The sequence below is a fragment of the Carassius auratus genome, unplaced genomic scaffold (assembly GCF_003368295.1).
Source record: "Carassius auratus strain Wakin unplaced genomic scaffold, ASM336829v1 scaf_tig00034770, whole genome shotgun sequence".
In the NCBI taxonomy this organism is placed as follows: Eukaryota; Metazoa; Chordata; class Actinopteri; order Cypriniformes; family Cyprinidae; genus Carassius; species Carassius auratus.
In genome coordinates, this window is record NW_020526177.1 from 62,218 (window position 1) to 77,372 (window position 15,155).

The 15,155-nt window shown below is 36.3% G+C and overlaps 1 protein-coding gene across 1 annotated transcript; it reads left to right on the forward strand.

Annotated features, from left to right (window-relative positions):
• The first annotated feature begins 3,652 nt into the window (after window positions 1–3,652).
• Window positions 3,653–12,802, forward strand: LOC113081651 (cystine/glutamate transporter). Its single transcript, XM_026253667.1, has 12 exons — window positions 3,653–4,282; window positions 7,214–7,340; window positions 7,864–7,979; window positions 8,115–8,240; window positions 8,753–8,852; window positions 8,930–8,974; window positions 9,097–9,220; window positions 10,095–10,198; window positions 10,858–10,954; window positions 11,280–11,429; window positions 12,174–12,351; window positions 12,638–12,802. Exons 1-12 carry the CDS (start codon window positions 3,997–3,999, stop codon window positions 12,691–12,693), a joined length of 1,509 nt encoding a protein of 502 aa, XP_026109452.1. The 5' UTR covers window positions 3,653–3,996; the 3' UTR covers window positions 12,694–12,802.
• The last annotated feature ends 2,353 nt before the right edge of the window (window positions 12,803–15,155 follow it).

Below are 15,155 nucleotides of genomic sequence, written 5' to 3' on the forward strand. Positions count from 1 at the left end.
TAGAAGCAGACTGGAGCCCTGAAAGTGTGATTTTGGTGACTCACATTGGCTTCCACCACTTCACACAGCAACAGCTCCACGCTGTTTTACAAGATCTCCATGCTTTTTATGATAATAGGCTTCAGACATCATTATGGAACTGGCTGAACTCCATCCTTGTTGGAATGGATTCCCTGAGTGTTCCTGATCATTAAGTTTGGTAAGTTAGTCTGGTCATAGCTTCTGGTAGAATGGATGAGTGAAAAAGCAAGGTATTAACTTTCCCACAGGCTTCCCTTAGGCTTCACTGCTCAAGCTGAAAACACAGCCTGACATACAGCATACACACATACGCACAGAGAAAGAGAGATTAAAGGATGTTTGGATACACGCCTGGGGCCTCCTTTATATAGGAAGATTCCACCATTCTCCGGGAGAGGATGGGTTTGATCCCTCACTTATTTCTCCCTCTCATCTTAGAATGATTCTACAGAGAGATGACCACTCAACCTTCTTCAGATTTCTGCCCTGAAGCAAGCCTAAAGTACACAATCCCCAACAGATGAAGGACACCTTAATATTTGGACTGCATTTTCTGGCATACTTTCGTAAGAGGTTAAGAGGGCTTTGTGGCACTAATACTTGCAAATATATCCCGTAAAGAAAGACAAGGAGTTTAAAGAAAGCTCACCCCATAGAGAAAGACAAGGAGTTTAAAGAAAGCTCATCCCAAAATGAAGACTTGTTCGAAATGCTGTTCAAACTGTATGACTTTCTTTTTTCTTTGGAACACAAAAGGTGAATGTAGGTTGTTATTTACTGCTAATTTTCTGCTCTACTATGCTGACAACCATTACCACTAGTTATTATCAGTGAGTTGAACTTAAGTTTGATTCATGCACAAATTATTCAGATCAATCAACTGAATGATGGAAAAGAATCAGACAAAAAGAAAAAAGAAAAATAAATAATAATATTTCACAAATTTTACATCAAACATGACAAGGACAGCTAGATGGATGTTAAGATTATCAGTGAAATAGTTCACCCAGATAAATCTTACTCACCCTCATGCCAAGTCTGTACAATTTTCTTCTCTGGAACATAAACGAAGACATTTTGATGAATGTCTCAGTGTTTTATGGAAGTCACTAGTAATCAACATTTTTTTTTTTTTTTTAAATATCTTTTGTGTGTGCAAATGAAAGAAAGTCATACAGGGTTTGAAATGATATGATGGTGGATAAATGATCATAGACTTTTCATTTTTGGGTGAGCTATCCCTTTAAATTACAGTTTGTTCCTCACACAGATCTATTGGCTTTAGAAGACCTGAATTTTAAAGGATATGTACACAGTATGGAAAGACTCCTTTAGTCTGCAGTCCTTTATGTCAAGCTGTGTGCTTGTTGTTGAATATTGTTTGAATTGCACAGCTTTCTTCTTACAGATACAGATTTGAAACTGTGATACATGTATTTCCCTTCACTGCTGACTCTTTCTGTCCCATGACAATCTCTTCTCCCCCTCATCGAATTTTAGTTTATTGGACAGTGCAGGAGAGATGTTTCTTGAGAGTATCGTTCTTGCTATCCTTCTTCCAGCATGGCAAACAAGTTCAAGGACCAAGCAATGGCATGTTTTTGGGGTCATTTGTTCAAAATTGGCAGGGGAGTGTATGAGATATATTTGTCTACTTTCATGGTTTGTCTCTCCTTTTCAGTAACTACACACAGAGTACACTTTGCCACAGAGTATCACAAGTTTACTTTGAGCAGCAAGAAGACCTTCAGTTCAAGATTCTTATGTGCCATAGATCTTTGCCACAGGCAAGGGGAAGAAAACTAGACTAAACTATGTACTCAGCTTGGATGTCAACATCTTTTTTTAATTTTTTTTTATGGGGTGTAGTGTAAGAATATTGTATCTGTAAGGAATAATTACACCTTAGAAAACCTACCTATCTATCTAACCTAACCTATCTAGAAGCCCTGTTCAACATTAATAATAGTAATGAACAAAGCACAAAAATGATTAACAGATTACAGTAAAAAAAGTGGTCAACTATGGAAGCCCGTTTCCGCCAAAAAAAAAATAAAAAAAATAATAATAATTACTGCGAAATATAAACTCACAATTCAAAAAAAACAAAAAAAAAAAAAACTCAGAATTACGTGTGTGATATGTATGTGTGATTAAAGAGATAAAGCTTTGATGAGCATAAGAAAAATTTAGCATAATAAAATAAAATAAAAACTTACAGACCCAGGGGTATATTTTTTCCCCCTGTTTCCATCCAAATATTTAAAAATTATTATTATTATTTTTTTTAACACAAGACAAACAAGACAATAAATTTTCATTTCTTGATTTAAGGATTTTTAGATATTTTGGTTGGAAACATGACAAAAATCTAATTTTGAGAACCATTTTTTTTTTGCAGTGTATAGTATTATATATAATTTATTATTATTAGTATTTTTTTAAATTTCATCTTGATTTAAGAATTTTTAGATATTTATAGGCTACTTGAATAAGGCCAGAAATCTGAGGAATAAAAGCATGAATGAATGAAATAATTAACATTGCTTATGCTTTAAAAAGGGGGAGGAGAATGGTAACTTACTGAGAGGTTTAGTTCTGTCTTTTATTGGAACCGAAAACCCAGAGTTTCCCTTTCCTGAGGTGACCTGGGGTTTCCTTAAGAGCCCTGGCGACTCTTAAATTCCAACAAAACCTGCTTTCTTGAATACACCACGGATCTTTTAAATAATAATGTATGTATAATATACTTAAAAAAAATAAAAAATAAAATAAAATAAAATAAAAATAAAACATTTATTTTTATAAAACTATTTTAAAAGTCCTTTGTGTGACATATGATTCTCCTGTGGCATCAAATTATTACAAATCTGTGTGACATACTCATAAAAGGAAGTTACATTTCAGAGGAACAATTACAAAAGTGTAGCCACAAATGATAACAATTTCTGCACAGTCATAATGATTCAGTCAGTCATAGTTGTAGAGTCATACATTTTGTGGGAGGTTACAAAATTCAGCTATTGTGTAAAAACGTACAAAATCATCAGAATTTATGGTTTCACAACACTGAATCTATCTCAGATGTGTGTCTGAGCCGATCTGATGTAATGTTACATCAGCCTCCCTCTGTCTCCCTCTTATTTACAGAACACCGTATCAGGAATGGCTTTGTCTAAACACACTCTCTCTCTCTCTCTCTCTCTCTCTCTCTCTCTCTCTCTCTCTTTCACACACACACACACGCACACACACACACACACACACACACACACACACACACACACACACACACACGCACACACACACACACACACACGCACACACACACACACACACACACACACACACACACACAGTAACTAATACCATGTGGTTTGACCTACATTCATTTTCAAACCTTATGTCAACATTAATTATAACAAAAAGATAACAGTTCGCAATCCGGGAAACATGAGTTTGTTATCAGTCTACAGTCTGCTTACTTGCTAATCAGAACACGTCTATAACAAGTGCAGTGAAATGGGCCTTTGAAAGAATGAGAGAAAACAGCGAGTGTTTAAAGTGAGTGCCTGATGCCTTTGTGTGATCTGCATGTTTCATGAGGAAAGGTGAGAATCGGAGAATATTGCTGAAGCACCATGACTCAGGGCTACGCTGCTGCCACTAGACACACTAACTACAACAGGAAATGCCTCCCTTTCTCACACATTGACCTGCAAATTACAGGACGAGATGAAAAGAGGAAGAAAAATTGTAAAGGAGAGAAAAGGGGGAGTGTTTGAGACACTAAAAAGGCCAGAGAGAGAGGAAAGAGGAGGGAGAAGCCAATTCACATTGTATTTGTTTAGACTTGTCGCAGCGTATCAGAAGTTTGTTGTAAGAACACCTTCCACTCAGGCCTGTCGTATACCACTGGTAAAGGAAAGCACACTACGCTTAGAGTCAATGTGTGTGTGTTTGTGAGCGAGCAAGATGCCCAGAAGGACTGTGTCAGTTCCCCATCCCAACGGGGATCCAACTCCAAGTAATTTGGGAGAGAAAGCCCCTCTCAATTCAAATGGAGACCCCCACGCTGGAGCCCCCGAGGAAAAGGTGGAACTGCGGAAGAAAGTGACCCTGCTCCGAGGAATCTCTATTATCATTGGGACGATCATTGGAGCAGGGATATTTATCTCTCCGAAGGGAATTCTGAAGAACTCGGGCAGCGTGGGAATGTCACTGGTGGTGTGGATTGCCTGTGGGATTCTCTCTCTTTTCGGTAAGTGTCACAGACAACACATACCTTAACATATGCAAACATGAGAGTGTTAACATGTGCATATGCTCTCACACACAGACTCCCATTCATCTTTTATTCACACACATTATACAGTTTTGACAAATGACCTAAATATTTCTCCCACTTGTTTGGAACAATTGATTTCTTGGTTCCTGATAGAATCAAAAGTTGCATTTTATTTTGAGGAATTGTGCAGACGCTGACTAGCCATTTGTTTGAGGTTGTGACTAACCTAACAGTTCTGCTGACGTCATTCACAGTCTTTCATTACTTAGGGCACACCACTTTGCTAACTGAAATAAGTTAATGTTCTTAACACTAGAACTACCGGAATTCTATAACTACAAGAATGGCCATAGCGGCCATTCTGTCCATTCATAATAGACTCATATATCATATTTCAATACGCATATTTACATTCAAAGGTTCTTACAGTGAAACTTTGAATGTTCGTTGCCGTATTTTATGACATCATCGCCCTAAAAAATATGATATTTTTAGTAATATTTAATTGTGTAAGGAGTTCCCGAATGTGCGTGTCTCGCTTTGTGTTCGACAAGCGAGAGAGCAAAAGTATTTCACCGCAGTGAAAATGTTGTAGCATATTTGAAAGTCTAAATGCCAACAAATATGAACGGATGCAGAATATTTCTGTAAAATGACATGTTGTGAATTTTGGAAATGATTACATACATCTTTTATTACTTAGTTTTATTTCACAATATCAGTCTTGTCGGGGCTAAAATTAGCCTACAGTATATGCATTAGCTATAGCATTACACTAGCATTAAAATAATAATAGCCATTATTGTTATTATTATTAATATTATTATGGCTATTTTATCATAACATTGAAGTAACCTGACTGGAACCGTGGCAGATTGAATGACAGCAGCTGTTGTATTGGAGGTGTCCACCTGGCTTTTTTTATGAACAGGAATTTTAGCTTAGCAATAGAAAATAAAAACAACTAGAACAAAAGTTGCTAGGCAACACTGATGTGCATCCTCGGTGGTTCTCTTCCTCACAATGAAAGTAGATAGACACAAGGGGTTCTCTAAACAGAAAAAAAGCACAATAAAAACGTTTTTTATTTTTATTTTTTTAATTTTTTTTTTTTTTTTTAATAGCTTCATTTGATTCATATATATGAAAAACAAATTCATTATTCACTAAAAATCTTAAAGAAAACTTTTTGTAATGGTCTACATTCACATTCACTGTATGAACTTAAGCAGCTTGGACATTCTGCTAAACTTCTCCTTTTGTATTCTACCGACAAAAGTAAGCCATACAGGTTTTATGTGTATTCTAACACCTGTTGACTGCACATCTGTTGATATGGCTCTCCATAACTCACCTTTTTCCTAACTGAAAAATGTATTGTGCCAACTCATGTTCCTGTTACATCAAACTGAAAGGTGTTCTATCAGTGATTGAATATAAAACATATTTGGTTATATTCTACAATAATATTCAAATTGTTAACAAAGGATTCCCCAATTTTTTTTTTTTTTTTTTCTTTTTTTGTAGTTGAATCCAAAGTTTGACTTGATTATCAATGAGTTGTACTTAGTATCATGTTTTAACAATCAACAATTGACTTTCACAAAATTTACTAATCTTGGTTCATTCTAATTTCTATATATGTAGTGCATGTATACTGTTAGTTAACATGTTAACACTGATAAACTGTAAATTTAGCAATAACAACAGTAACATTTAATAACATTACCCTGGATTAATAAATTCTGCAATTTTTTTTTTTTTTTTTTTTTTTTAGCTCATGATACCTAATCCATGAATACATGTAAATGAATTGATGGCACCAGAAATTATTACCATAATCTTTAATGTTACCATAATATTTAATGGGACATGACAAAACCTACACTTGGTTGTTACACCTAATCTGCTGTAGATCGTTTCCAGTCAACATTAGGGGATAAACGTTTCAGGTACATGGATGTGAGTGAGAAATACTGGGTTCAGGAAGCCCAATATATCAAACAGCTGCAATAAACAAAATGATGGGAAATGGCCTGAATGGCTTCAGATAAGTAAAGTAAAGTAAAGACTAAATCTGCTTACTTGGTCATTGATGCATTACACATACAGTATCCAATCAAGCTCCACAATGAAAAGAAGAAGATCTGTCCATAATTCATTGTCTCTAAGCAAGAATTCCAGGCTATGCATGAAAAACCTGAACAGAGGGCTTCTCTAATGTGTTGCCATGCACGATAGAGGCCAATATTGTCTTATGCCATTCTTTGACGACGAGGACAGCATGGTCTGACACCATGGAGGTTGATGGCTTCGTGTGTGTCGAAGAAGAATTAGTTTGTGTATAAGAAGAGCATTGTTTGACAGTGTGTTTGTTCATGTGTATGTCAGGAGTCATTTCACACTTGTCAGCTTTCTTTTGTGTGCCACAGCCCACAGGCTTTAAGGAAAAGCCGAGCTGCCGTTTTATAAACCTGCCTATTCATCCACAGTTTCTCTCTGAGACAGAATTTCTCAAATCTGCATTCTGAACTCTCCTGTTGTGCCTTGTATTCTAAAGCTCTCTTTATATTTACATTATGAAGCTCACAAGTCAAGGGCTGTGAGTGAAGCAGGCTTGGTTTCGAACAGAGTATATATTAAATCGTTAAAATGCATAGAACTAAAAAGAGCTTGTGTAACTGCCCTCTCAAAGAACAAACAGATGGTCCTAATGAACTGACAAAACCATCCGCCTTTAGGGTTGCTTTGCAGGTGTTGTGTAAATCTTGACACCTTTCTGAATAGTTATGGCTCACGCTCTCCACGACAGGCCTTTGTCCAGCAACTGTCACCTCATTTTGCCAAAGTATAAAAGTTTTGCCTTCATTTCCCCCAGCTATTGTTTCATTTTGTCCCTTTCAGGTGCTCTATCATATGCTGAGCTGGGTACCTGTATTAAAAAATCTGGTGGCCATTACACGTACATTCTGGAGGCGTTTGGTCCGCAAGTGGCTTTTGTGCGTTTGTGGGTCGACATGATTGCCATAAGGTCAGTAAATCCTCATTCATCCCCCTGTCTTCATTGTCAGGTCTCTGGAGAACTGCCAAAATAAACAAATGCAATCCCTTCAACGCCCCAAATAAACACAAGCAAAGTCTCCCAGATGAAGGTGATCTCTCAATATTAATGTTGGGCTCCAGTAATCATAGACTAAAAACCAGAGATGAAGTCTCTTTTGACAATGAACAAGCCATCATGGAGGCTCTCACGCAAAGGCTCAAGTGCTGGATGCAGCAGGTTCATATGTAATCACAAGACCATCAAGATTAAAGTCTATAGCTGTAGTTTAAGAGCAAACCAGCATTACATGAAAGAGAGCACAACGCATGTTCATGGCAAAGCTTTGCCTTAGACTTTTTTGTATATGTGGTGATTTTAACAGAAAAATGCAAGATAAGATGTTCTATTGCAATCACAATTCATTACAAAGATAATCAGAACCACCATGTTTTTGAGTGATAACAAGATGTCCCAGGACACAGTGCTCAGCATTCATTTTCCCTTCTTGAAGACCTGCAGGTTTGGCTGTGATCGCTCTGGCATTTGGCCGCTATATTTTAGAGCCCATCTTCATGCCATGTGGAGTTCCAGAAATTGCCATTAAATTGGCCACAACAATCGGAATCAGTAAGCTAGAGTTAATTCATATAATTCAAATGTTTGTATATAAATATAGTGTTGCTTGATTACAGTGTGTTTGTATGGCCTGGCTTATGTGTGCAATATTAATGATAAATGATTGTGTATTCCACTTCACTGCAGCTATGGTAATGTATCTAAACAGCATGAGTGTTAGCTGGACTGCCAGAATCCAGATCTTCCTCACATTCAGCAAGCTGCTCGCTATGGCCATCATCATCATTCCAGGATTATACCAACTCTTCAAAGGTATTTAGTTTGCATTATGCTTATATTATGCCAAAAAGCTATGGTTTCTTAAAAAAAAGCTAAAGGCAGCAGTAAAACTAAAAAAGGTATTAATCTAAAAATGAATTAGACTAATATATTTCAAAAGTATACATACCCCCATTTAAAAGTTTGAGGTCTGTAAGATGTTTTTTATTTAAATGTATAGTTTTACAATTTGTATTACTTTTTTAAAGGACACATTTACAAAAAGTTCTTCAAATAAATGCTGTTCTTTGGAATTTTATTTAAAAAAAAATATTCGATTTTTTAAATCAATATCAATTATATAGTTTTATGTAGTAAATATGTTATGTAGTACATATTACATTTTGTATTTAATTTCCATTTATATAATGTTGGAATAACCATTTATTTTTATTATTACGAATAATTAAAAGTCTACTAACTAGAAATAGGTTTGCCTTAGAAAAAAAACTAAAAGTAGGGAGAATATCAGGTTGCTAATCATTTGCCACTGGTTTCATCTGCAGGCGAGACCAAAAACTTTGAAAATGCATTTGAAGTCAACTCCATAGATTTGACAGGACTTCCTCTCGCCTTCTACTCTGGGATGTACGCCTATGCCGGCTGGTGAGCCCACCTTCTGATTCCACACAAATCCAATAATGCCTATAAAGTCTTTGAATACATTTTTTGGTCTCGTACAGGTTTTACTTGAATTTCGTGACTGAGGAGGTGGAGAATCCTGAGAGGTTAGTGACTGGATATAACAAATGTGATTTCTGCAGAAGTGGTTTGATTGTTTAATTCAACTGTTTCTAGCATGGAAAACCAAACCACAGTGATGACTTAGGTGTTAATTTCCATTCCCCAGGACGGTGCCTCTTGCCATCTGCATCTCCATGGTGATAGTAATGATCTGTTACACAATGACAAATGTGGCATATTACACGGTGATGTCAGCAGAGGAGCTGTTAGCCTCCAGTGCCGTAGCTGTGGTGGGTAACTCCCTGTCTGCTTCTATCACACATCTTATTCATGTACAGTTCAAAAACAGGTGACTTCCTGTATCATCCTGTATTATTATTTGCCTTAGAACATTAAAATAGATGGGTCAAATTGATCTGGGAACAGCACGATCACAACAAAAATTTTGTGGACATGTCAAAACACATCAGTGTGTTGAAACTTTGCATGCATGTTCATGGCCCTAAATGATAAAAAGTCACAAAACATCAAGAACGAAACAAACAAAAAAAATTTAATTAATTTAACATAAGTCAACTGATATTTCCGACAACTCAAAAATCAAATCAGGTAAAACTCACCCTGGACAATACAGTACATGAGGGTTAACAACAGCAGTGACCAAAAAAAAAAAAAAAAAAAAAAAAAACATTCCTGCAGTAACCGGATCTTTTAGGAAAGAGATACCAGCTTTATAAATGTGTTCAAGCAATTTGCAGTAGTGACTGTAACAGTCAACACCTTCTTCTTCAGCAAAGTAAATGTGATTACATAAAGCCAGTGGCTCTAAATGCCTGTCTGTTTCTCTGCTGGAGAAATCATATATCTCTCACAAATAACTGACAGCACCAGAATCCGTGCGCAGAGATCTCCTGCTAGGCTCTGAAACGCTCTAAAAGCTTTCTCATCTTGTTAGACGTCTTTAATGCATTCATTTGTAGACTGCGTGACTCTATACAAGCTTGCTCTTTATGGAAAATTTAAAGCCTTTTCACTTCACTGATTATTCATAAACACCAATAAGTCTAAAAATTGAAGATCAATGTTGTTTTCCTGTTTTGTTTCACAAAATGATCTCCTCTTTCTCACTCCCTTCCTTCTCTTTTCATTCATCTTTCCCAACAGACATTTGCAGAGAAGCTGATGGGAAACTTCTCATTTGCAGTTCCGGTTTTTGTGGCTCTGTCTTGTTTTGGGTCCATGAATGGATGCCTATTTGCGATTTCAAGGTGTGCGTCCCAGTTTTGAGTCTCTGATAACATTACCTGATTTTTTATTTAAAATAGAGTGATGAAAGTTTTAGGGAAATCAGGAAACAATCTTAATGGTTTTTGGAGAGTATCTGTTTAGTGTAAAAGTACCAACTCGATCTCAGGAGAAGACCTCCAAACTACAAGAGTGTGCTGACAATTACCCTTAGAATATGAAAAAAATTAAAATTAATAATAATAATAAAATAAATAAATACATTTAGATTTTGGGCATATTTAAAATATTTAGTCTCTAGTAAGTAATATATTTAAGAATGATTTATTTATTATAAGTTTAGTATAACATTTTTTAATGTCACTATTAATGATGATTACATCTTGATCTTTAAATAATATAGTTCTTCAAATGCAAGATATTTAAAGTACAAAATTAGTTGTTCCAATTTAGCAGACTTAAGTTATACCAGTTTAGTACACTAAAATTACAATTGCAGGGTATTTTCTTTAAGTACATAAAAATGTATTTTTTTATACTTTGCATGAATGCAATGCATTTCAAATATATTGTTTACTAGGGGTTTCAAAGAATATCCTTAAAAGTTTCAGAATATCAACTTTCTGTAGATCTTGGTTCACATTTACAGTGGATGTTTTAACATTGTGTCTCTCTTCCACAGAATGTTCTTCGTGGCCTCTCGAGAAGGTCAGCTTCCTGAAGTTCTCTCTATGATTCACATACGCCGACACACGCCATTACCTGCTGTGATTGTCCTGGTGAGTCATAGATGCACACATGTCCCACTCAATGGTCACCTGTGTTGATACTCCTGAACAGCTGAACAAAACCATTTGCAACGTCCTTTCTTTCCACATTCTGAACATTTCAAGTATCAGTGTTCAGTGATGATAAAAGCATAAAAAAATTACTCATAATAGCAGTCCAGGCTTAAACACATTTAAAAGCATCAACATAAATGTTCACTCTGTCAGAAGGCTCAGAAGATCTTAAAAAAGGAACAGAAAAACGTTCCCTTTACAGGACCAATTTTTGTCTGCATGTATTTCTAATGTCCACATGCCTACTTTATCTTTCTTTCAGTATCCGATCACCCTACTGATCCTCTTCTTAGGAGATATCTACAGTTTGTTGAACTTCATGAGCTTCCTGCGCTGGTTGTTCATTGGTGTGGCTGTGGTCGGCCTCATCTACCTGCGCTACACTCGCCCTGATATGCCACGACCGTTTAAGGTGACCCGCTTTTCTCTGCTGGCAGCCTATTATCTCATATCTCATACATCTCTAATGTAATATAACGATTAAATACCTCGCTGTTTGGAAAACAGAGCAGATTTAATTCTAAGGAGCCGAGGTGAGCCAAGCTATTGAGATCTCAATTGTCCTCTGTCACTTTGTTATTGTGTCCACTTAATCTTAGGTTGCTCCAGAGGGCCTTTCTCTGGGATTGGTCAACTGGTGGTTATTTTGGATAAAAAGGGACCCAATAGACTGTGAAGTCAACATGAAGAAACTGAGCTGATATTTCCCTGTCCCAGTCTTATCCAAGCATTTAATTAGTCATAGTTAAAAAGTCTTGCTGATCAAACTAGAAGAGGCTGGGTGTAAACACGGAAATTAATGTACGATACGCCTATGGATCTCTTTTAGATATGAAGTGGAAGATTTTACAGATATCCATGACAGTGTACCAAACATGTTGTTTAAAGGAAAGGAAAATTTACACCTGTGACATTCCAGCTCTTCTTCTGCAAAACACTAACTGTACAGGTCACAATAAAAAGGGCATTCAAGTTTCAAATTGGCACACAAGCACGATAAAGGAAATCAATACATTCCATAAGTCTTTTGGAGTCATATGATTCATGAGGAACATACCTACATGTAGTCTAAACTGGAAAAAACATGTGGTTTACTGCACTTTCTAAGGTGCAAAGAAAAATTCCCTCTTTATCTTTGTGTTTTTCTCTTTCTCAGGTCCCTATTTTCATCCCTGCTGTGTTCTCCTTCACCTGTTTCTTCATGGTCTTCCTTTCTCTATATTCGGATCCAATTAATACAGGGATTGGCTTCGCCATCTCTCTCACAGGCATCCCTGCGTACTTCATATTCATCCACTTCGAAAGAAAACCCAAATGGTTCCAGAAATTGTCAGGTCAGAGGTTACATAAATGCAAATGGGAAACTTACGAATATGCACAGAAGTTTGTGTCTAGTTACATATTAATAATTAATATAATGATGCCCGACATGCCAAGCAGTTTTTAATTATTTGACTAAAGTGTTAAACTCTTGGAAGAATTTTCTCTGGAATAATAAAAACAATACTAATTATGCACGAATTATGAAATGTACTGTATGGAAATATATGCTAGATCATATCAAATACATGATAATTAGTCAGGTTGGTTATTAATGTTTGTTTCCCTTATGTTTCTCAGACTCTGTGAACAGATCACTACAGATCATCCTAGAAGTGGTTCCTGCCGAACACTGACCGTTAATCTTTTTCTTTGCACATGAATGTGTTTAGATTATATAGCATCTGTTAATACACGTAGTATCTAGTACAGTAGTTCTCAACTGGTGGGTCACAGCCAAAAAAAGTGGTTGCAAGTGTGTTCTAAATGTGATGCAGAGAGAGAGAGAGAGAGGGAGAGAAAAATCCTAAATGCAAATAATAAAATGCAACTGAAGCAAAACCAGTTGAGACCTACTGCTGACATATATCCAAAATGAAATACAATATCTCTGATGGTCTTGCCTCAGTCCCCCTGAGAAAGAGACGTGACAATGTCATTTCAACACACGATTCATTTCCTAATGCTGTGAATCACCTAACATGACTGACATAAAGTCCATGCATTTTACCGGTGATTTAGAACATTGGCCAACTTCCTCTTCAACTTATTCTATTTGCACTGCAATATCTTTAAACACGTCAATGACAGACAGACGTCATAACAAGTGTTTCCACTGAGGTGTGACTCAAGAATGGGCTCAGCCAGGGATTTGGACATAATCTTGTTCACTCTCCTCAATGGCTGAGATATTAGAAATTCTGTAACCCAGACATGACTGTACATGTACAAACTGAATAATGGCTTTGAAAGTATGGCTATTTTGTAGGTTCCTGTCTGACCATTAGAATATCAAATACACTACAGTGATATTTCTGTATACGATACACTGGATATTCTGATATTTTTCTTGGCTGTAATGCTGTTTTATTGTACCATGCAGGAGAACTCCACAGAGCACTCATTTATGTTGATTATCACTCTATAATTGCTTTTAAACCCATTAACAACTTACTTGCCCAGTCAACTTGAAAATTAATCTTATTTATGATCAGTTTACTCCCACGTGAATTGCCAGTAATGATTTTGCACATTAACATTGTGTGTATTTAAATACTGAATCACCCAAAAACTGTATATCCAGCCTACTTGATCATGACTGGGTTTAATTAAATCAGTATTATGTTATAATAGTAAGACTGTTTTAGAAAGAAGTGTTTAAAACACTTTTAAATTCACTGGACCATTTTTGTACAGCATATTTTGTAAAACTATATTGACTACTACAGTAGAAACAACTTTTGTAACTCTAAGCTATAAACAAACTTTGTATGACCATTTCTACCAAATAAAATATTATATTTGCCTGTATCTCTAATAATGTTGCAGAAAATGTTTCTATGTTTTATTACAGGAAACCAGAAAAGAAAGTTCACAAATTACAGAATTGCTCAAAACAGATGATTGTTTACAGGCATTATATAAAATATATAAATATTTGAATGTTCTCTGATTTTTTTTTATTATCAATAAACAGACAAACCTGAAATATCATTGTTATGGTTCCTGGTTCATTTTTAATTGGATTTAACCAAAAACTAACTGTGACCTTGATAATGGCTATGTTTTTTTTTTTTTTTTTGTGCCCATTTTAGTCACACTTTGGACTCCTGTATTAAATGATCTGGATGTCAACACATTTAATAAAAAACTCAATCCATCTACCAGTGCAATTATAGATTAATTATAGATTACTCTTCCCTAAGCCCATAAAAGTCAAAATTTTGCACACATTCTCTTTGAGAATTACAGTCTAATCACATTCAAGTGGTAATCTGGACCATGTGGTGTCCTAACATGACTTGTCTTGGTGTATAGTGGGGCCGTAGATTGTACATGACAGAAAATATAATGTTGAAAGCAGAAAATGTGTTCTTGTGTCACACTGTGAAGATTTTGATCAATGAACAGGTCTTACTTCACAGACTCTGCTATTGCAGAAAGAGACCAGTCAATGAAATAACAGTAGACATGCAAAACCCAACTCGCGGTGTTTGTGTGTGCGGATAAGTTGTTGGCATTTGAAGGGATCTAGGAGCAGAATGATTGATCCACTCCACGAGGATGATTGCATTACTCCTCTAATACCTCAACCGCTTACTGAGCCTCCCTGAGAAGATGAGAATACAGTAAGAAAGAAAACAGAGATGGCTGAGGAAGAAAACCTTACTTCACCCACACAATCATATCAATGTGAGTTATGCTCATGTATTATACTCAGCACCAGTGTATATGTGTGTGTGTGTGTGTGTGTTGGCACCACCAGGGGTCTCATATCGCAGGCAACACAGCTCAAATGACTTTGTGAATTAGTTGAAGCTGGTGAACCGGGAATTGAGCGCCAAGATCATGGCACTAGCCCAACAGACTAACACACACACACACACACACACACACACACACACACACACACACACACACACACAAACACACTTGAGTGAACATACATCCCTGCCGATTGTTGGAAAACTGCCCGGTACAACAACATCAAGAGGAGGCCAGCTCCAGAGATGGGCATAATGCTATTATAACAAGAAGGAGCACATCCGCACACACCAGTTCATTCACAATTAAGATGGAGGTGCTCAGCTTGGTTAAG